General features: G+C 53.2%; 1 protein-coding gene across 2 annotated transcripts; it reads right to left on the bottom strand.

The window, feature by feature from the left end:
- Nucleotides 1,704-19,963, bottom strand: RRBP1 (ribosome binding protein 1). Of its 2 annotated transcripts, XM_021393053.1 has the most exons (23): nt 19,261-19,963; nt 17,108-17,256; nt 16,736-16,858; nt 16,125-16,277; nt 15,669-15,787; nt 14,701-14,854; nt 11,652-11,790; nt 11,069-11,256; nt 10,773-10,810; nt 9,470-9,560; nt 8,708-8,800; nt 8,246-8,335; nt 8,052-8,132; nt 7,870-7,959; nt 7,313-7,405; nt 6,174-6,245; nt 5,910-6,005; nt 5,246-5,329; nt 4,357-4,449; nt 3,568-3,651; nt 3,244-3,342; nt 2,562-2,705; nt 1,704-2,268 (listed from the first exon to the last, which is right to left on the bottom strand). In XM_021393053.1, exons 1-23 carry the CDS (start codon nt 19,940-19,942, stop codon nt 2,230-2,232), a joined length of 2,994 nt encoding a protein of 997 aa, XP_021248728.1. In that variant the 5' UTR covers nt 19,943-19,963; the 3' UTR covers nt 1,704-2,229. The 2 variants fall into 2 exon arrangements, with proteins under 2 accessions (XP_021248728.1, XP_021248729.1); XM_021393054.1 differs by lacking the exon at nt 4,357-4,449 and having other exon boundaries at nt 19,261-19,962.

Raw genomic sequence — 23,366 nt, 5'->3', positions numbered from 1 at the left:
CTGATCTCTGGCCCCATGCTCCTGTGCTGGCTGTAACTTTGCCTTCAATGCTTTGTTTGTCGCAGCGCTGAGTTACTTAGCAGGCCAGACTTCATCTCTCAAGGTCGCTGCCCTTCTACAATTGTAGGCAGTGCAAAACATGGAAAGGTGTTTCCTTTTACGATTTTCCAATCCTTTCATTTGTGGGTTTCCCAAATCATTCGGACATTCTTGAAAAGCTGAGACAAGCAGATCCATTGAGCTTCAACTACAGGACATACCCGGTTGTAGCGCTCAGGCTGCTGTTCACATCTGCCCTGCATCACAACCTGTTGGCCAGGCACTAAGCCAGCAGTACAGCTTGGCCAAGGAAAGGAGAGGGATAGAGCTCTGCAAAGCCCACGCTGCTGTAGGGGTGGGTGCAGCGTGAAATCCCACTGCTCGGAGGTGAGGGCCTGGCCCTCTGAGAGGTGTCTCTGGCCTCTCAGGAGGTTGCTGACCTTCCCCTGCCCTCATGGTACCATGGAACAGCATAAATCCCAGCAGCACCAAACCAGGCACCTGAATTCAAGCTTAAACATCAGCCCCCAGAGACCTGTTTCCATCATCAGCCTTACTTAACAACACCAGCTCCTCTCTCCCTTCCAAACACAGCAGCTGGGTGATGTCCTGAAGGGCAGCATGTCCCCCATGCCACAGACACCAAATGTGCTCTCACATAGCTTCTGGAGCCCACTGAGCCCCACTCTGCCCTGCACTGCATGCGTGCTGCTGTCCACCCTCCTTGCTTTGGCTGTGTATTTTGGGAGCTTTCTCCCTGGTCCTGTATGAGCACTCATTAAGCGTGCACTGTTTTGCACGAGCAATCACAATAAAGGAACTGGTTGTTGCGAAAGTAAAACCCCAAAACCAAAGGGTTTCATCACTTTGCTGTGCTGGCTGCTCTTTGGACGATGGCCACCCCCCTTACACTCAACAGCAAATTCCAACCTATGGTTGGTTTCTGTTGGTTTTGCTTTTTTGATTTGTTACTGCCTGGGGCAGTAGGGCCTCCCAAGGCCAGAAGAGGAACATGATGGCTAATCATGGCTGCAGCGTGAGGGCTGGCTTAATGACTGCATCCTTCCAGGGGGCTGTTATGGCCGGGCAGGAGCCGGGCACTCACCTTCCTGCGCTCAGAGGGCTGGAAACAAGGGGAGAAAAGGGCACGGGGCCCAAGGTCACCAGCCTGCAGCCACCAGCTCCCCTCCCACCAGGAGCACAAGCCCCGTCCCACATCAAAAGCCCACAGTCCTCACCTCTAAAGACCTGCGGTACTGGGGTGGGAGGCACTCAGCCCAACTCTGGCTGCTGTTTCAGTGGGTCACAGAGAGCAGGGCCTGGGCTGGAGGCCGCACACCCTCAGCCCCCCCAATACAGCACTGATTCCAGCCTGGAGGTCTCAACCACGAGGCTGTGCCTGGGATGCCCACCAGCCTCACCTGTCCCAGCAGCAGCAGGGAAAGCCTCCACACCTGGCCCCAGGAGCAGCCATCCCATTGCATCCCCCCCGTGGCCCCAGCCTCTGCACCTCCTTCACGCATACTGGAGAAAACACAGTGGGGAGAGCTGCTACAGCACAGCAAGGAGAGCAAAGGATCCACTTCTGGCAGGGTCATCCTTCAGTCACGCCCAAGGCCCACCGGCCCTGCCAACATGAAGAATAACCAGAGATACAGAGCAGGTACAAGCTCTCTTCGCTACGTCATTTTAATTGCATCGACACCCAGAAAATACACAAAAGGATACGTGCCCAGAGCCACCCATCAACAAGAGGCTTCCTTCCATCGTGGGTCTTACTTTCACACTTCTTTCACTCAAAAAACAACAACAAAAATAATATATATATTTATATATATAATAATAATTGCACCAGTTGATGTACAAACACAGCCTTCCCTTTTCACACATTCGTGGGTTCGAGGAGGGTCAAGCCCCGGCCCCAGCCTGGCCAGGGCAGCACCCAGGGGAACGAAAGGTTGTACAAAACAGTATGAAGATTTTCTTACAAATGTACTCCTGCACTGTTTACTTTTTTTTTTTTTTTTCTTCTTTTTTTTCCCCCTCCCCTCTTAAGTTTCAAAACTAGGTTTTGGGTCACTAATGGCTTGTATTGTATCTTATCTACAATAAATTCAGCATATATTTTTGTTTTAGGAATGTGTAAGGCATTTTGGTAAGTTGAACGGTACGTTCTAGGTCACAGACTCATCAAACTGAAGTCCCTTCCTTTGAACTGTCCTCTTCCCCCTGGAGAATGAGAACAGAGGTGAGTTACTCAGCTGGGTCCCAACCATACTCTGGCTGTAGGATAAGCAGCAAAGTAGTTTCCAGATGGGCCACATCTCCCCTCCTGGGCAGGGAGAAAGGTGACCGCCACCCGACACAGCCCCAGCCATTGCCCAAAACCAGCCAGATGGTTTCTGGCAGTAGGATCCCGGCTGCACCCCATTTTAAACCACCGCATGACACCTCCACCCGTGGCAGGAGGGATGGCCAACAGCCGCAGCTGGGGCATTTGTCCCAGTGCTGGAAACAAGTACCTTTTCATGAAGCTGTTCTTTCAGCTTCTTCACCGTTTCTCTTTCTTTGGCCAGTTGGTCCTGGGTAACTTTCAGTAGCTCCTGTAGTTTGGTTGCTGCCTGGCCCAAGTCCTTTGTTAGCTTTTTTTCTTTTTCAAGTCTTTCCTAGATGGGAGTGAAAAGAAGCCACATGCCTCAGCCTACCTGCTCGCAGGGGACCCGGTAACCCCAGGAGACAGTGTGAGCTGAAAACCTCAGCAGAGTGATCATGGCAATGAGCTTGCTGGATTCAAGGAGCACACGGACACCGCTTTCAGACACAGGGTCTGAAATTTGGGTGGTGCTGTGCAGAGCCAGGAGTTGGACTCAGAGATCCTTATGGGTCCCTTCCAACTCAGGACATTCTATGGTTCTGTGACCTCCCACTCTATAGGAAGCCCAGACCGTACGGCACATGCTAAGGCAGTCAGCTCAGAGCATCGCCCTACCTTGGCCAACAAGTTGCTGCATCTCGCAGCCTGCTGTCCTTCAGCCCTATCAGGCCTCAGAGCCAGCACAGGGGCAGGGAGCAACTTCCTCGGGAACTATCTGCCTTGCCCCACTATCCCCACTGGGGATAAATAATGCCCAAAGTTCTGCTTGGATATAGCTTTAACCATCTTGGCTCAGCACCAAGCACAAGGGACCAGGGCAGCCACGTCACCTTGAGTTGCTGGGCCTCCTCCGTGTCCGAAGTTGCTGAACTTTCAGCCAGTCTCAACTTCTCCAGCTCTGCTTGCAAGCCACACGCTGACCTTTGTGCCTGGAAGGGGGGGGACACGCTCATTAAACGCCAGCTCACAGTAGCAGGCACCTCCGGCCCTGGCAGCCAGCACAGCCTGGCCCCGCTGTAGAGTTGGGCTATGGAGCCGCCACCAGATGGCTGGGTGCACTGCATCCACCGGGAGGGAAGCGCTTCTTAGCCAGGAGCATCAAGAGCCCAGCCATCAACCCTCCAACAGATGCACCCTCCCGGCCCAGCACCCACCTCCTCCAGCTCCCGTGCCAGCTTTTGCCTCAGCTCATGCTCCTTCTCCATCAGTGCCTCGTTCTGCTCCAGCTGCGTTTTCAACTGTGTTGAGAAGGGAAAAACGCTCAGAAAACAAAACAAAGGCAGAGCTGATGAGGATGATGAGCTAGCGAGGAGCTGGGCCAAACCAAAGAAATAAAGCCTGGAGCTCTCCCCAGGGCACGGAAGGGCGAGGTGTACATAAGTTGGGAGCATGCCTATGGGGAGCCTGGGCATTGCCAAAGTTTGCTTGCTTCTTGAGCAGTACGACATGGAAGGACGTATGTGACAGGTCCTCGTGTGCGCCAGAGCGGTGCCCAAGAGAAGGCTCCACAGTTAACAGGATTAAAGGAGAGAGACAGAGCCCAGCATGCGGCAGCCACCACTGCCAGCAAGAGGTGTTAGCCTGCAAGGGAACAGCCGTGGATAATGCCTTCAGCCCAGCTCCAGCAAGATTTGCAGAGCCTCTGCTCCTACACAGGGCCTATAATCCTAATCCACAGCCTCCGGCTGGAAAGGGTTCCCATGCAGCCGTGTCAGGATGTCCTCTTCTGCAGCCTGTCCTGCCTCAGAGAAGACCTTCAAAGTGTGGCCAAAGGGAGTGAGGCCTGGCTTCGCACAGTCTCCATGGACAAACCCCAAACACACAGGACACGAGACAACAGCAAAGCCACGTGCAGTTTTCCATGCAGTTAGAGACAGGAGGACAGGACAAGGGACACAGTTAAGGATCAGCGACCCTGCGGGCAGCGGTCTCACCACCCTAACCTCGAAGGGCATGGGATCACCCAGGTCAGCTCGTGACCCCACTACTTCTCCATCCTGCACGTGGCTCTTCATCTCACTCAGCTGCTGCCTGACCTGGAGAAGGACCAGCAAGCTTGCCTCAGTTACACTGCCCTGTGACAAGACCCACAAGGACCTGCTGACCAGTTTTGTCAGCCCTTTTGCTTGCACACAAGCTGAAATGTTGGGAAAACCATGTCAGGTTCTGCATCTAACGTGGGCAATCTGGGAGACGAACGTTTGTACTAACAAACCAACCCCATCTCCAGAAGAAAGGAAAGGCTTCTGAATGAACAGAAGCATGTTCAGTGCTTACAGCCACCCGCCCAACTAATGAGATTAAAGCTAATGACTATCCAGCACCAAGCTCCCCAAAGAGCAAAGGCTGCACCAGTTTGTTCAGTGAGTCGGACGACAGTGGCTTCTAAAGAATTAAAATCCAAAGCAGCAACTACTGTCTCGCAACCAAAGCACTGATTTTAAAAACAAAAGCCCTCACAGTTTTGGCAGGTCTGCTGACTCTCCTGGCCCTTTATCCCAGGCCTCTCTTTCATTAACCTGCAGAAACTCAGCCCCATTTTTCAGACCTCTATGCAGCTCCTATGCACATGGCATACACAGCCTAATTCATCCCACCCAGGGCCCCAGGGCAGCACCCAAACCCCTTCTCCAAGTCTCCACTGTGGAGAAGGCTCTGAGCACCAGGTTTGCCCATATGATGGCCGTGCCTTCCTCCTGTCTCCAAACCTGCAGGGAGGAGCAGGGCACCAGCAGGCAGATGAACCCTGGGTTGTGGTTTGTGAGCAGCCCTGAGGCCAGGCAGCAGTCCTGCATGCAGGCAGACAGGTCCCGGTGGTGCATCACTCCTTACCAGGGCCAGCTCCTTGCTCTGCTTCTGCGTTTCTGTCTTTGCTGCCTCCAGCTGCTCTTGGGACTCTGACAGGAGCTGTCTCAGCTGATGAAAAGAAACAGGAAGCAGAGGTGAGGAAGAGCATTAGGGTTTGGGCTTTTATCTCCAGCCACACCTCTGAGCTCCTGTGGCCCACATCGAAATACAGAAGTCCAGCTCTGACCACTCCCCACCCCATTTTGCTGCCCTTGGTCCCCCAGCCCCATCGCCCTGGTGCCCTCAGAGAGGTAAAAAGGCAAACTCGTGTATGTACTTGGTGTTGGAGCCCTGCAGCCCAGGGAGGCATTGTTACAATGCAACGCCATCTCAGAGAGGTGGTGATAGCATCACTTGCTAATGGCTGCTCAGAGAGGCAGCTGTGGGACAGCTCTGCCTCACCTGAGCCACCGAAATCCTACAGGGCACTGAGGTGCAATGGGCATCTCCATATAGATCTCCATCAGCCTCACAACTTATCCCGATATCAGATGTCCACAACTCAGACTAGGGCAAAGACCTCCACCTATTTTCTCCTGCTTTGCAAAACTGCAAATCCCTGGGGAACTCCTCAAATCCCCAAAAGGTGGAGGGGTGGTGAGTCTGGCTTAGAAGAAGGAACATTTAAAGTAATAGCTGCCACACTTACGCCTTCAACTTCTTTTGTGTAGTTTTGGCGTTCGGAACTGGCTGTCTGCAAGTGATTTTCCAGTTGCGCTTCCAGGAGAGAGATGTATTCCTTTCGCTGGATTAAAAGGGAAGAATGGAGAGGGGGTTGAGGTGCCAAACACCCTGGACCTATCCCATGCTGCAGCCCACCTTCCCCAGGGTAGGTCAGGAGATGGGCTCCCATTCGGCCCAAGCACAGCACCCACGCGCCCAGTGTCTGTGCAGGGAACGCAGAAGGCCTTACCTGGTCAGTGCTCTGCAGCTCTGCTTTCAACTTCTCTATCATGTCTTCAAGGGATTTCAATTGGAGTTGTGACTAAGCCAGGAGAAAGGAAGAAAAAAAAAATTCAGTAGAAGGCATTCCCAGATTTATTTTTGAGGAAAGGACTTCATGGTTGCTGAATTCTTTGAGCAGAAGAATTCCCCTCTTGTCCACAGAGAGGCAGAGCTGCTCTGGGCCTGCCCCAGCCGCCACGTCCATCCCAGCACACACACACACACACACACACACACACACACACACACACACACCAGCGGCCACGTCATCCCCATGCAGCACAGCCGCAGCCCTCAGTGCCAGGCAGCCGGCAGCGGAATGAGAGATCTCTTGTACAAGAGCTCTCCCACCTCTCTGCAGCCCCGGCGGACTTAAAAACCCACGTGATGGGGAGCAACCGGACCACGGGAAGTTGTTTTATTTCAGTTCTGCATTCAAGAGGATACTGAAGTCAGAGAGAACTGAAGTCAGATTTGCAGAAAAGACGCAACCAGCCAAGCCCTCCCAGATCCCAGCTAAGTCACAGGAGTTCAGGACACACACTTTCCCCCAGACGCTCGGAGAGCACTGGCTCTTTGGCAGCAGCCAGCTGGCTTTGTAACCAGTGAGAAGAGGTACCCAAAGCTAGACAGACAGCTGGACCAAAAACTGTGCGCAATACGTGGCTTGGACCTCAGCTCCTTTCTGAAACCTCAACCAAAGCCAAGCTCAACCTAGATACCAAGAGCAAGCCAAGTCCCTGAAAATAGGAGTCCAAGAGCACGGCACGTGCCCTGTCTCAGCCAAGCCAGCACCCACCAGGAGGGCTGAGTCTGACTTCTAAGTTTCAGAGCTGGGATTACTGAAGCAGTAATGTAGTTTCCCAATGACCGTGCCCGTACCAGAGAGATGCAACCCATTCCTCCAGCATGCAGCAGACAGGGAGGTGGGAGCAAGGAGGGTTTAAGTGAGTTTCACATCTGTTAATTTTGTGACAAGAGGTAGAAGAGAAAGGTCTCATGCCTCAGAGTACAAGGCTGGCAAAAACAGATCGGGTCACTGTCCAGTTTGCAGCCAACAGCCCCTCTGCTCCACGAGCAACACACCTGGTGTCCCAAAGCACACACCTTTTGGAGTTCCTCTTCAGAGAGGGTCAGCTTTGCTTTCCACACCTGCTCCTCCTCCTCCACACTCTTCTGCAGGTCTCGCAGCATTCCTTCCTGTTGGCAAAGCCCCAGTTGAGCCCAAGCCTCCTGCAGCCCTCCCAGATGGAGCACCATGGCAGCCACCAGGGCTGGGTGCCATGGATCATCCATCTCTTTGCAAGGGATTTGAGCCAATGCGATTTGGGCCGATGCATCAGCAACAGAATCAGGTGCCTCAGGTGGGGCTGGGAGCACCCAATTCCCAAGCTGCCTCAACCACTTTGCTTAATGGGGCCCTTGCACTTGCCACCATGCCTCAAGAAACATCCAGGAAGGTTTCCAACTTAATAAGAATGAACAAAAGCTCTAGAAATTCAGGCTCGTCCTCTTCCCCTGTCTCACTGCAGAACAATCCTCTCCGTGGCAGCCCCAGCATACTGTGCAAAGCCCACCAGCAGCCCATGGGCAGGGTCTGGGCTGCTGGGAAACAGCTGCATTTCTAGTAGAAGACCAACAAGTCACAAGGAGCCATAACTTACTGTCTCTGCAAGGATAGCTCTGTACTGCTCGCATTCTGCTTGTAAAGTGCTCTGCGCTTCCTCTGCTTCTTTCAGTTTAAGTGCTGAATCCTGAAAAGGGAGATGGAGAAAGAGAAATGAGGAAAAGAAAGAAGTGACTTAAGCACTAGCTTACGGCTCCACTTCCCAGCCTTTTCACTTACCACAGGCTCTGTGGTAATTGTGTGTTGCTTTAGCACATTCACAGCTTTCTCCTTAAATTCTTGTAGCCACGCCTCATAATCCTGAGTTTGAAAAACAGGACAAGGAGGGGAAAAGAAAGAAAATGATGTTTAGATGCTTGTCATTCCTGCATGGCAAAGGCTCTGTAAGGGGGGCTGGAAAGGCAGGAGCCCACCTGCTGTGACACGGTGACATCTGGGAGAGCAGCGAGCAGAGTCTCTTTGGTTCGTGTCTGGAGCGTGTTAAGCTGGTGGGCCAGCTCCTCCTGCAAGAGGGACATACTGGCATGGGGTGGAGGACTCAGGTGCTTACGGGCCAGGCTGCCAGCACCAGTCTTGCTTTTCTGTGCCCACACAGGTAAGCCAGCATGGGAAAACCAGCAAGCAGAGAACACTGCCTCTGAGAATCACTGAGATATCCCTCCCCCTCCATCCACAGTCCTGGTTTCCCAGTGGCAATCTGTAGTGTGGATACACGGCCCTCAAGACAAGACCTGGAGAAGCTGGTGCGTGGGTTAAACCAGCACTGCTCCTAAGACGAGGCAGGCAACCCAGAGCAAACAACTGGTGTGTCTGGGGAGGCTGAACGCTTCCCCTGCAACACTGATGCCACTACTGAAGAGAAATACCAGGCTCACCTTTGCTTTTGTAGCAGCAAGTAGCTTTTCCTCGCATGCCTTCTCCACTGTGGTCAACGCTTCCACTGCTTTCCAGTTCTTCTCACGAAGGTCCTGCCGAGACCACACACACAAGGCTTATTGCCACACACCACGCTGAAGGCCGCCAAGCTGCTTGTTGGCACTGCGGAGGATTTCAAAGCCTCCGTTCAGGAAGACGGGCAGCCTGCCACTTTTGCCGAGGATCTCCCATCCCACCACCCACATGCATTCCCTTCCCTGCAGCTGCCCAAAGCACCATGTTGCTCAGGTGAAGCCTGAAGGCTAAACTCCTCCTGCAGGAACAGAACAGAGCAGGATGGAGACTAGCTCCAAAAACAGCCTTTGGTGCCGCCTGAAGACACAGGCCTAGTGGAAGGCTGCAATGTCGCCTCCAGCCAACTCATGCAGCCTTGCAGTGGAAGGAAAAAGGAGAAGAGAGGCAACGAGAAGTTGCCTTGACCCTGCTGGACGGCATCTCTCTGCTTAACAGGTCCTGAGCCCAGGAGGACAGGGAAGGGACACCTCCACCCACACAGCCCATCAGCTTGAGCACTGGAGCCATGCACCCTGCCAGGGCCCTCCTGCTCTCTGGCAGGTAAAGTGATACTCCAGTGCTCCGTGGGGCTGGAAGAGTCTATGCTGCACCAGAGAGCAACAGCTGACATTACAATCCTGAAGATTTGGGTTTTGTAAGAAAAAGAATCTGAGCAGCAAAAGCTGAGCCCAGTTCATTCCACGTACATTGTTTTTTGTCTTCTGTTGCTCCATCGCCTCTCGCAGCTCTGCTGCTTCCCTTTCCAAGGACGAGAGCTGGTCCGTTTTCTCCTGGAGCCTGGAATGGCATAATGCACGGCAAGATGCAGGAGTGAGCTCCCACCTCTACTTCCCGCCCAAGGCAGTGAGCTCCGAGTATGGGACCACAGCCCTATTTGGGATCTGCTCTGGAATCTACAAGCAGTGGGAAGCTGCACTTGGATGGAGAGATGGAGGGAGCAGGCTGCACTTACTGGGATTAAAACTAGGAAATGAAAGACCATGGCAATGCTGGAGTGGGATCTAGTTTCCTTAACAGCAATAATAAGCGAGTAGTTGGCTGGCTGCACATCTAGGACAAGAGGAAGAAGCAACTTGAGCCAAAGACCACAAGCTCCGGATCATACAAATGGAACCACTCCCAACACGTTCCCATTCAGGGCTCGTTAGGCTGAGATGGCCCACAGCTCTGTATTTTGAAAGCATCATCCTACTATCTCCAGTAACCACAAATCAGTGCCACCAGCTAGACACCTCGCAGCCTGAAGCTTCCCTCCACACCATCAGACCCATCATCTGCCCTGAAGAGACTCTCATTTGAGCAGAACAAGGGAGATTCAAGTCTTTGACACAAATCACCCAAATATCTTGGGGTCCCAGAACCTCAGGTTGATCAAGTGCCCTCCTTTAGAGGAACTCTGGGTGCTCGCTCACACCTGAACCTTCTTGGAGGTGCCCAGCACATGGGTGAGAGGCAGCAGCCACAATTTGTAGTGTGAGAAACTCCAAGCAGATGCCAGGAAATACTTTGATGTGAGTAGATGACAAACAGAAGAACAGGGACCCAGACAGATGGTGAATCTCCTCCCTGTAGACACCCAAAACTCACCTGAAATAGCCCCCAAACCCTTGATCTGGATAGCCCAGCTCTGAGCATAGGCTTGGATCAGAAACATCACAGGTCCTCATCCACTTTCAGCCCCGAGACAACTTCCCCAGCCAGTTGCACAGGAACAGTTAGCCTTCACGTGCCAGACAGCAATTAAATTGTCACTTCAGAATGGATTGGCTGTTATTTGGGGCCAGCACTGGAACCGATTAATACTTTAAACAGCTGCACTGACCAGGATTCACCTCATCTTCCTGGCTTCACAGTCCCCCCAAGGCTGTCTAACAGGGAGAGCAGGAAGTCCTCATCCACACAGCTCAGCACTGGGCAAAGTCTGGGATGCACAGGTAGCAAGTTGGAAGAAGCAGCAGTTTGTGCATGCTAGAGAGCACCCAGACATACCTTAGCTGCAGCTGCTTCATTTCTGCTTCATTGGCTGCCTGGAAACAGAGAAATCACTTTCATTATCTGCTCTAGACAAGTGATGCAGATCAGCCATTTCAGCAGCACCCCTGAGAGGATCTGTTAGCAGAGATAACACAGATACTAATATTACAGTGCAAAAACACCTGGTTGGGCCTGGTGCTAAGAGCTGAACCACCCACCGTCAGCTGGGCACTGGCAGATCCCTTCCACATCTGTCACAAAGCAGTGCAACCCCCTCTCCTCCTCTCACCCAAATTAAAAACACACAGGACCTGCAGGTCTCTGTCTTTTTCTGCCTCCCTCATCTGGCCTGCTTCCAGCAGAGCTTCAATGGATTTTATTCTCTCCAGGAGCCTCGTGTTCTCCGAGCTGGTATCCTGCAGTTTCCCCTTCAAGTTGTCCAGCTCCAGCAATTTGCTTTTAACCTCTGTTTCGGAGCTCAGCAGCTTGGCCTGCAGTTCTGTCAGAGGAAGGAGAGATAAACACTTTAAGGTAGGTGCCAACAAACTTAGAGACTCCCCATCCCGCCCTGCCATGACCCTTGGCCAAAGCCTTGGCCACGGATGCTTTCCAGGAGTATAGAACAGGTAGGAAGGGATGTGAGACAGTACGAGGTGACTCAGGACAGAGGCACTGGAGTGGCAACCTAGGAGAGGATCACAGCCTCTTCCTGCAGCACCAGCCATGTACCAGCCCCTCGTCTTGCTTGTAATGATGCTAGAAAGCCAAATTCATCACCAGGTCTAATCACCCTGCCCTCAACAGCCCCATCCAAAATTCAGCCCCAAAAGCTCAAAATCTGTTTTGTGTTCCAGCTGCTCCACAGCTCTCCCTGTGCTGTTCCATGATCCTCACCAGCAATGCTCTGCTGCTGCCCTTTGGCCTTTTCTGCATCTGCTACCAGGCTCCTGTAGCTGGTCTGGGTTTTGCGGAGCTCGTCGCTTACTTCATCCAATCTCTTCTGCAGTGTCGCCTCCACTTCTCTTTGGGAAGCCTGCAAGCAGGAAGAGAAGGCTTTAAAGTGCATACCAGGCACCCTGGCCGTCGTGAAGCAAAGCTCAGTACCACATAATGTTATTTTCAAGCTGTGTTTTGGGTTTGGGGAGCAGGGGGGGAAGTCATCTTTTCCCCAGCTTCCACTCCCAATGAAGCGTCTTGCTTTGTGCTCATGTTTTGTAACTCACCAGCACTCAAGTGGCAATTAGACAACTCTCTGATGTCTCAATTCCAGGCCAAGACTACTGCCAACCTCCCCCCAGTTCTGCAAGGGAGCTGAATTCTGAAAACCCTCTGAAAGCTCTGGTCATAGAAGCATAGAGTCATTAAGATTGAAAAAGACCACTAAGATCATCATGTCCATCCACCAACCCATCCCCACCACTAACCAAGTCCCTCAGTGCCACAACTCAATGGTTCTTGAGCCCCCTCCCTGAAGGGACGGTGACTCCACCACCTCCCTGGGCAGCCTGTGCCAGTGCCTCACCACTCTTCTGAGAAGAAATGTTTCCTAATACCCAACTTGAAAGCATTTTAATGCACAGCAATGCAGGAAGCCTCCCCTTTGCAAAGCCCCAGTAGATGCTCAGAGCCCAAACACCCCATGCTCGGCAGCACACATCGACATCTCTGAAATTCTCTGCTGCAGGTTTATTCTGGCAGGCACTGCACGGCTCCATTTACTGACAGCACTCACAGCTGCTGCTGTGCAGAGGGGAAGGAGGTGAGGAGAACACCCTGCCAGCAGCATGCAGGATATTACAGGTGCTCCTTACACCAAGGAGGTTGTCTTCAACATTTTTAGCTCCCAAAAAGCAGATGCCATGCAGGCGGCTGATGCTTCAGCCCAGCACGTAGAGGTCCAACTCTGCCATCAGTGGGACTCAGACACCCAGCCACGTGTTTCCACAGGCAGAGGAATTTTTTATGTGGTTTGGGCCAGAGAAGACTTTTTTCCATCTTAGAAAGCAGCAGAGGAGAGGCCTGGCCAAGGCGTGTGCTTGGAGGGGGAAGGCAGAGAGAAGAGCATGAGACACGTGCTAAAAACCAGCAGCTCTGCGTATCACACCACTGCAATGCTTTGTGCGGAGAGGACAGGAAAAGGCAACCAACAGCCCAGTGATCGTGTGCATGATGCTTCCAGAACTGCTCTGAGGATTTAACACCATGTCCTCAGCTCAGAGCTCCAGGCAGCACTGGGAAGCACATTCTCCCCATCACCACAGGCACTTAAACACATCACTGGCTTTGAAGCCTTGCAGCTAGTATGATGGCTTATGTGACTAGTACAAAGGCATGCAACAAACTGACAGCCCTCAAGAAGTTCTCCTTAAGGCGTGCCTATAAGTCGGTGCTTTAAGGCAGCTTCTGTCCTCACACCAGCACTGTGCTTTCATCACCAACCAGGCTCCTTGCTGTCTCTGTTACCTGACTACAAAAGCAGCAGGGGCCCAAAAACGGTCCACTGAAAGGAGATCTGCACCCTCAGGCATGCAAAAAATGAAGAGGTAGGACACTAAGTGCCCACACTGCTCCCAGATCCTGGCTCAGCCAAGCCCCAGCACAAGCATTGCCCTGCCAGAAGATGCTTCCCCTGCATGCCGGCAACATGCTCCAACCACAGCCTGCCCCAAGTCTGTGCTTGGGAGGTGGCCTCTGAACACCCAAAAAAGCAAACAACCCAGCCACACCCTGGTGACAACAAAAAACCCACAGCCCTATCTCCTGTGCTAGCATTAACAGGCCTGAAAACAGCTGAGCTGTGGGTTCGCTCCCTCACCCTTTCTCATCTGCATGAGTACAGACACAAGCTGGTTGGGGCCAGCAGGTTTCTCATCCCATCTCAGGAGGCTTCTGCAGAAAGGGAAGGGACATTGCTGCAGATAAAGTCCTCCCTCTCCCAGGTGCTCCTCTCCCTGCTGCCTCCAAGGTTCTAACCACCACCAGGAGGTGGTGCCTGCCCACGTTTGGTCCCACAGGGACCAGAAGGCACAGCCATTCAGCACCAGCTGCATCCAGAAGCACATACAGTCTAGGTTTCCGCCAACATCTTCACACCAGGCCCAGAGATGCGTGAAAAGAGTGGTTTTAACTGAGTCTCATGCTGCCTGGGCTCTGCTGGTGATGCTACAAGAAAGCCACAATGCATGTGACAAACTAATACAGGGGAGGCTATTAAGAGATCTGCAAAGCGGCTTGCTTTCCAGCTGTGAAAAGTCATCTCTCCCCATGCTCCTTCCATAGCCAAGTCTCCACATCCCACGCAATTCAGTTACCCTTCATGACATCTGAGCCTCTTAGCCCCTAACCAACCTGGAAAGAGACAATTTTACTGAGAAAGGTAAGGCATGTGCACGCACGTGGGCACAGAGCGTGTGTGCACACCCTCAAGAGGATGCACACAGCCTTGTCTCTCAACAGCTGACTTCAGTTTCTTACAGCCAGTGTCCCTCATGATCACCCTCCCTGCAGAAAAGCAGGTGAGAAGTCAGTGCCTGACATGAGCACTTTCCCTTCTGAAGACCGGCAAAAGAAAAGAGCTGTCTGTACACTACACTTTGTCCTAAGCAGCCGCCCGTTTTCATTAAAAAAAAAAGAAAAAAAAAAAGGAGAGAGAGAGACCTCCTAAGGTCACCAACCCAGAACACTGCAGGACTTGGCTCTCATGACAAATCTTGTCTCTCCATCCAGCCCCATGCATGCAGTTTGCAGAGAGAATGACCAGAAACACATGGAGATTAAGCAACCCAGACAAGATCAGAGGGAAAACATTTGGCAAAGCCCCGCACTCCTGGTTAGCTCAAGCCAGCTGTCCCCCACCCCAGGCTGGAGCTGCAGCGAGCGCAGACCCCCCCCTGCAAAGCAGCGAGCCCATGCTGGTGGAGCAGGCTGGCAGCGCCTGCCTGACCTGCAGCTGCTCGATCTGCTTCTCCGAGGCCGCCGCTTTCATCTCCCAGCTCTTTTTCTGCTGCTCCTCTTGTTGCAGCACCTCCGATTTTTCAGACAGCTCTTTCATCAGCTTGTTGCATTCTTGCCGTAACTTAGCCAGCTCAGCATTTTGCCTGGAAAAAGCAGGGTTATCTTAGCCCGCAGGACAGTCAAGCATCCTTGGTGTTACTTACAGAGGAATACAAGCGCTTGAGGGCCTGATATGGGACTTGAAGCATTTTAGTGGCTGTATTTTCCTATTTCTAGGGCCCGCCTGGTCCTTCAGGGAGGGGGTGGAAAGTTGACAAATCACTTTTTAAAAGTCGTATTTCAATCACAGGAGACATTCCTTTCTCATGAAGTAGAAGACACGAGGATCCGTGTTCCCAGACACAAGAGGAAGTTCTCTAAGCATCTGGAGTCCAGTCTGTAATTATTTTACTGCTGTTAATCACCAGCTATTTCATATTTTCTATAAAAAGGAGTGTGAAATTCTTCTATCTAGCTCATATTTGTTCTACAGGCATCAGGCACGTCTCGGCTCCCTGCATCATCACTCATTTCAGAGAGCCAGCTGGATTTCTTCTCGTGTCGGGAAGTATGAGCTCACCTAAGCAGGGAAGGGCCCCAGCGCCTCCTGCTCCCTTCTCCTGCCTGCTGGCTCCAGCAGCAGCACAGGTAGCCCTGGACTCACAGCAGGGAGGGTTTCCCCCACCCTCCCATAACATCACAAGCCACAGCATGGGAAAGACATCTTCATTTCCCCTGCCTGACCCCAAAAGCCATTTGGCAAACACTTCCTCACTCCCTCCCCTACCTCCAGCCAGCAATAGGATTTGCAGGGGGAGGTCCCTTCAGTAAGTGGGAAAGGCCAAGCCCAAAGGAGAGCTAATCCCTGCTGCTCAAAGGCAGTCTCAGCCTCTGCCCCCACCTCAGCCATGGGCTTACTTGCTCTCCATCTGGCTGGTAGCCTGGTTCAGCGCATCTCTCAGGATGGAGTTCTCCTGTTGCAGGCGAGCAAGCTGTGTGTTGGGGCCGTTCTCAAGCTGCTCCTGCAGGGCCCGAATCTAGAGGAGCCCAACAGAGGTTATGTTGCTTTGTAGGGTGCATGCAACATACCAGTCCAGCCCGGAACATGCACACAAGGGATGCGCCATGGAGCTTCGCACCCTTCCTTAGTCTACAGACCCCAATGGCCCCCAGAACACAATGTCTCATGAAGATGCTCCCACACACTCACTCTACCTTGAGCAACACAGTCCAATAAAGCCCTCATTGAACAAATGAGCATCAGAGGGTCACTCCCAACTCCTCAAGCCTCGGGTCTCTCCCTGCACCACTCTGCATCTCCATGAATCTCAGAAAAACCATCAGGCAGCCAGAGTAGGATGTCCTGTGGCCTACCTTTCCCTGGAGCTGCTGCGTTTCATTAACATGGTCCTGGTAGCTCGCCTGCATCCGTGCCTGGACAGCAGTGATCTCTCGCTCGCGGGTGACCAGCTGTTCCTTCAGCTTGCTCTCGCTGGCCACTGCTTTGGCCCTCTCAGCTGCCAGTTCCTGCAAGGAGAGAAGCCGCCTGCTTAGTCCTGAGGGCTCCAGTTTCTTCCTTACAAGGGAACACAAAACTTGGCCACCTGACTCAGAAGACGCAGAAGTTCAGCCATTTCAGAGCTACCAGCTACCTGGGCACCCCTACGCCAAGGCAGCACAGCCAGGCTAAGTGGCAGCACTTACATTTCCACCCACACCTTCTTTTGGGCTTGGTGGCCACTGGATGCCACTGTTGTTCCACAGTGGGCCAGCTGTGAGAAAGCAGTAAGACAGCACGGATTTTTTCTCCAGCTCATCAGACAAAATTTGGGCACAAAGGAGGATGAAAAAAAACAAGAGTACCTTCACAAAGGCTGTGGCCATCCCAAGGCGATGGGACATGGGCAGTAAGAGGCTCATGGCCTGGCTGCTTTGTCAAAGCACAGGGAGCCACCGTGACACTGGGCAGGCCGCACAATGCTTACCTTGCTCAACTCCCGCAGCTTGTTTCTGGCAGCAGCTGTGTCCTCCTGCTCAGCAGCGAGCTGCTTCTCCTTCTCTTCCAGCTGGCGCTTGAGGACAGTGACTGGGTCACCCTTCTGCGTAGCCTGCAAGCGTGAGGCGGCACGTGAGTGGAGACCACCACCTCCAAACCCACCCCCTTTTCCCACAGGCAGGAGCCACCCAACATGCTTCACACAGAACTTCCAACAAAGCTCCGGCCTCCAGAATTGAACCGTGGGGTCAGTAGGACCCCCAGCACACCCAAAGACTTGGAGCTCTCCCTGCCGAGGCTCAGCAGAGGCAGGGTCAGAAGCAGTAGCAGTAGGTGGCCATGAGGGTGCCCACAGCCCTACCGTGTGCCAGGTGTCCTGCACGATGCCTGCTCTCTCTGTCAGGATCTCAATGAGCTGCTGGGCCTCTCCCTCACTGAACGCCATGCTGCTGATGGTGGACACCAGTGTCTTGTAGGGCAGGTAGAGGGGCCCATCTGAGTCTGCAGGTGCTAGGGAGGAAAAAGGAGGGACTGAGACCATGTAGGTTGATGGCAGAGCATCCAAATACCTCAAGCGGGCTTCAACCCAGCAACCAGCCCGATGCGTGCAGTCCAGAGGTGCCTTATGACCTCAACCACTCTGAGATTCTGGGATTCCCTACTGCTCTACTAACGTGAAGAGTAAGCGTGGGGTCCCCGGTGCTGGGCAAGGAGCGGGCATCGAGGCCACCCTGCTCCAGCAAAACCCCTGTCAGGGGCGCAGAGGCCTCTTCCAGACTGCCCGGGGCCAGTTCCGCTACAGAGCCCAACTGGGCCCAGCAGCCACACTGGTCGCGGCACCTCATGGAAAACACATTTAAGAAGGGGCAAAACACTGCACTGCTCACATTTGGCTCACATTTCACTCACGCTGGTGACAGCATGGATGCAGGACAGCACATCACCTCCCTCGGCCCAGTCCCGCTGGGTGGAGGAACCCATCAGCGAAATGTCACCCATCTCCAGCCAGCATGGTGCAAACAATCTTTGCACAAGGAGGGGGTAACACAAACACGACCTCACAGCAGGCAAACGGGCCTGAGGCAACCCGTCAAGCCACGGCCCAGCAGCCTGCTTCATCTCAGCCTAGCTCTGCAAAAGGAAGCCTACACCATGCTGAGACGATTTGCCGATTTTGAGGTAGAAACCTCACACCTCGCTCAAGGAGGTGACTAAGCAAGAAGCCCTCCCACAGCATTGCCCTGGTAGAGCTGCTGTGGGGAAGCACAGCGAGGTTTGAGTCGCTTCTCAAACCCAAGGGGACACCTGGCACTAGAGACACAGACCACTCCTTGCCTGGAGCCCCAAGAATGGAGCTCATTCAGCACTACTACATCAGGTACCCTCACGTGTGTCAAGAGGAGCATCCTACCATCAAAGCTCATGATCTGGGATCCAAGTACACGTTAACCACTTGCAAGCAAGCTTTTCTGCTGAAAAGAAACCACACAAGAGAAAAATACCCCAAGCAGCTCCTGTCACGTTTGCCATCTGTTTCAGTGCTGAGGACATGCCTTCGAACATCTCAGTTTTTATCTGCCACAGGATAATTTGTTGCTTCTGCCTTCAATAAAGGGGAGAAGCCACAGCAGGCACCAAATGTCTGCCTGTAATGCTTTGGTCCAACTACAGCCAGCGTTGTGGCACAAACATTGACAACAGCTTTCTTTTGGAAAACCCCACAGAAGCACCTAAGACATCAGTCCTGACTTTTAAGACATGCAGGACCTGTATTCCACATTCAAAGGCATAGAGCCTTAGAGCAGCCCAAAAACCGCCCAAGTGAACAAGTGATAAGAGTTAACCCCCATTGCCTCAGCCTGCAACGATCATTTACCCAAAAAGCAACCAAAAAAAAACCAAAACAAAACACAACAAAACTGTTCATATTAGTGCAAAGAGTGGTAGGAATCCAGCTACAGAGCCGTGCCTACACCTATTTACACCCCGTTGAGTTCAGGAGCCCCTTATCCTTGTTTTCCACCCTGCTGTCCAGCACCCTAGCAGCTGCTCCTCTCCCAGGAGAGGTACCTGGGGTACCTGAGATGCTCCCATTCATTCCTGGTAAACAGATCTGCTCAAAGATCTCCAATACAACAGTGAATCCAAGAGGAACCTGTAGCTTGCCAGCGTCTGTGTGCTGAGCTAAGGAGACAAGCACCAAGCAGGGCACCCAAAGCAGAAGGCAACACATTACAGAGTGAATACAAATCAGTAAGTTATTGACTTCAGTTCTCCTTCTCCCAGAGAGAAGGCCAGTCCAGAACAAGCTTCTCCCAACCAACCTCAATACACAAGGTCCACCTCACCAGAAAAAGCCAGCCTACAGTTACCCCATTACCAACAGGGAATAAGGGAAAAGGAAAAAAAAAAAAAAAAAAAAAGATCTCAGATCAGGACACCTCTGTTTTAGCAGTACCAAGATGCTTTGTTTGCTTACTCAGTGGGAATATATGCAGAGGAACTTGGCCTTACCCGGTTCAGCCTTCTTCTTGGATGCAGCCTTCTTCTTCACAGGCCCATCATGCTTCTGCTCCTCATGGGTTGGAAGAGCCTCAGGTTTTTTGATGGGGATGGAGCTGACAACCGGAGCACTTTGCTGAGTGCCAACTGGTGGCACAGCCACAACAGGCACCTCCTTAGGGGTCACCTCCAAGACAGGAGAGCCTTTGGGAGCACTGGTAGGAGTAGACGCCAATGCTGGGCTAGGAGCAGGTTCTACCTTTGCCACTTTCTTCTCTTTCTTCCTCTTTTCCTTAGGAGATGGAGCAGGTTTCTCCTTTTCCTGGGGGGGCACTGACACCGCTGTGATCGGAGACTCAACAGTTACGGGCTGTGGCACCACAGCAGGCTCAAGAACCACATCCTTGGAAGAGTCAGTCACTTCCTGAGTAACTTGCTGCTCCGGTATCTTTCCATTAGGTTTTTCTTCCTTTTTCTTTGCTTTTCCTTTTTTCTCTACAGGTTTCTCCTTCTTCTTTTTCTCTATTTTTTGCTGGTTGGCCTTCTCAAGCTCCTTACGTTGCTTTGCCAAGGCTTCCTCATAAGAAGTCTCCTTCATGGAGAAGGTGGACACCAGGAAGATCCCAATGGCTGATATCACCATAAAGCCTCCAAAGACCACAACACCCAGCGTCTGAGGGTCGTACACATCCATCCTGCCTTATTCTTCTGTGCCTGCAAGACACCAGAACAACAGTGAGGGTTAAACCCAAAAGATGCAATCATTTCTCCAAGGGAATTAAAAGAGTCATTTGTGTTTCCAAACACTGCTTTGCACTGGAAAGACAAACACTCACGATTCCCATGCGTTTGGGGAGAGCTACCAGGCTACAGATCACCACGCCTGTGCTCTTCCACTATGTTACCTATTCACAGTGATCCAGTTATACTGCTGCAACTAATTTCGCTGGTAGCAATCTCCAGAAGAACAAAAAAGTTGGAAGGAAAAGAAGAGGGATGCAATCACAGACACTAGCAACCACCTGTTGCATGCCCACTGGGATGGTTTAGCATGACTGTAGGACGATACCTGTGGCACTTCTAACAACTAGGATGAAAGCATGTGCAGAGTAGCTTTCTCTATTTGCTTCCAAATGCAGAAACAACCACTCTGCAACAGTCCTTGAGGTACAGACGTGCCGTGACCGCATTCTGCCAGATCACTGCTCCTAGGGAGAAAACCCAGCGCCGAGGCTGTGCGCACGTACACCATATAGAGAACCAAGTCCCAACCATTTCCTTGAAATGCAAATAGCAATAAAAGTCAGAAGTTCATGCTAAAAAAAAAAAGAAAAGAAAAAAGAGTCACAGTCATAAATTATCTCATCTCCCCAACAGACGCCAGCAGGAAGAAGTGAGTGAGCCTTGTGGAGGGAGCGCTGGCTGTGGCACTTCTCCTTCCACCTCCGCTATCAGCTGGCAGTCAAGGGGGGGCTCGGTTTGTCCACCCAAACACAACAAGCAGCAGTGGATGCTGAGACTGGGCAGGCAGAGAGCAGCCACTGCAAGGTGCTGCCATCTCTGCTCTGCTCAATTCCTAATTAAACCTTGTCCCAAGCTCCTAAGCCCATCACTTCCCTGCTGTCCCGCACAGGTTCCTCCTATCAGGGCACAACCTCCACGTGGCCCTGAGCTGGCTCATTAACCCCCACGGGGATGCTGAATTGGGCCATGTCGCTTTCCAGGACATGCCAAGATGCGGTTTCTTGTTGTCGTGCCTCAAAATATAATCAGAAAAACGCAGAAAGCCCCTGGCTATCAGGAGTTCCCATCCCCACACTTAACTGTAAACATTATCGAATTTCCTCTGTATAAGGGGTTGTGGGTTGAGGAGGAGGGAGGGAAGGAGATGCTGGGAGGGGAGGCAAAAAAGAAGAATAAAACTAAGGAGATCAGTATCTTTGCAAAACCTCAGTGCCTGAAGGCAAAGACCTGGAAGGCTTTGCCTTTCCAACAGCTGGAGCAGGGAACTAACAGCCCTGTCTGAAGCAAGCGGGAGGCTCTGCGTGCCAGCTGGACCCAGCCATCCTGCACGGACCAGGCACTGCCCGAGCTCCCAGCGGATACCACAGATCCTGCCCCAGTGTGCTAGGTGTCTCCGCTATAGGGTGAGTGCTTCGGGATCTTCCCCACCGTGATGAACAGACCATTCCTCATAGAATCATAGAATGGCACAGCTAGGCAGGGACCTTAAAGATCATCCTGCCCAAACCCTCTGCTACAGGCAGGGCTGCCCCCCACCAGCTCAGGCTGCCCAGGGCCCCATCCAGCCTGGTCTTGAGTGCCTCCAGAGATGTGGCACCACACCTCCTCTGGGCAACATGTTCCAACCTGCTGGGGAAAAGAGAAGACTCCCCCACAGCAAATAGAAAGTGGGGCTGAAGAACATATCCACAATCTAATGCCAGTTTTAGGGTTACACCAAAGCATCCGTCAGCTGTCGGTAGACAGAACAAAGTGACCTGTGTTGGTAAGAATAAACCCTCTTCAATGCCACACTATCACGTATACACATTTAGAGCAAATTTGATGCTCCAGCTTAGGGCAGGCGCTTGCCAACTCCTGGCAACCACCACCCAACCCCACCAGTTGCTGTCACCACCTCCAAAAGCAGCTGTACAGAGCCAAGGAGGGAAAAAGAAGAAACAGAGCAAACTCCAGTCTGGCACCAGAACACCTTTCCAGAGCCTGGCCAAAACCTCACGCCCAAGATGACGCAGGTCCTGGCAGCCCCGCTCTGCAGTTGGGCCATCCCACCACCAGTGCCCGCAGCAGCCTTCTGTACCTGTCCTTAAACACAGAGCAGAAGGGCACACCGTTTTCTCCTGTGAGGGCCTTTTTCAGCCCAGTGCCCACACTGTGGTGCACAGACACGACCGGCCTTCTGTATCCAAAAAACAGAGCTCACATTCCATAAACCCAGCTGAAGAGCTGTCCTTTAACTCTTCAGCGTGCCTTTTGTTCGTTATCCATCAAACTTCCCCAAATCCCAGATAACAGCCCAGGAAACCCTCCCCACGCAGCCACCCCTGCTTGCCTCGAGCAGAAGTCCACGGAAGCGGAGCTGGGAACGCTTGGCTCTGCTGGGGATAAGTAAGCATGGAGCAGAGCCCAGCCCCGATATCCCACACACAGAGCTCCACCAGGTCATGTAGGAGCCATGAAGACCTCATTTTCCTGCACAACCAAAGGAGAACGCGTTGGCTGCCCTGCCCTGGGAGGGTGCAGCAGCTGAGAAAAGATGCTCCTTGCAGCCACCGCAGTGCGACCCAAGGGCTGTGTTTGGCCGTAGCATCACAGCAGCACCTCCCGCTGGAGTCAGGAGGTGCAGAGGTGCGGGAGGCAGGAGGGCAGCGAGCCGGGCTCCGTGCAGCCCGCAGAGCGGTGCTCTCCCTCTGCTTTCCCCCAGCAGCTGCCCGGCCCAGTACACGAGGCTCCGAGCTGAGATTTCAGCTTCTTCCCGAGCACAAAACCGCGAGCGGCTCCTGAAGTTTCTCCCCGCACCCTGTTGCAACAGGAGGAGGGCATCCCGAGGTCCTTTTTTTTTTTTTTCTATCGCGGTGAACGGAAAAGGCACGATCATCTCATAGCCGTGACCTTCTGTAACCGCGGGTAATCAGCTTAGGGGATCCCATCGGGCTGCGGGCGCAGGAATGCGGCCGGGACAGCCGGGGCCGCGGCACGGACCCCGGGGGTGTCCGGGGAGCGCAGGAGGGGTCGGTCAGGGGAGGAAGAGGCGGCGTAGCCGCGTCCATCATCCGGCGGTACGGGCCCCTCCCCGGCCGCCTGCACACGTCGCCATTCCGCACCGCCCTGCACGCCGCGGGCCATTCATCCCGGCCGGACACCCCCCCGGCGGGACGCAGGGGCGCGGGGCGGGACCCCTCGGCGCGGGACCCGCCGGCACGTGGGGGCGCGGAGCGAGCCCCCCCGGAGCGCTGACAGCCTGCTGGGGGCTGCCGAGCCGGGAGCGGGGTCCCCCGGCAGCGCCGCGGGGGAGTGCCGGAATCCCTCCCGCTGCGCCGCGGGGACCCCGCCGGCAGCCGGAGGTGCGTGCAGAGGGGGGCTCCCCAGCAGCG

This window comes from Numida meleagris, chromosome 3 (genome assembly GCF_002078875.1).
Source record: "Numida meleagris isolate 19003 breed g44 Domestic line chromosome 3, NumMel1.0, whole genome shotgun sequence".
Lineage (NCBI taxonomy): Eukaryota > Metazoa > Chordata > Aves > Galliformes > Numididae > Numida > Numida meleagris.
Note: the sequence above shows the minus strand (reverse complement) of the source record. Positions and strands in the feature narration are given on the sequence as shown.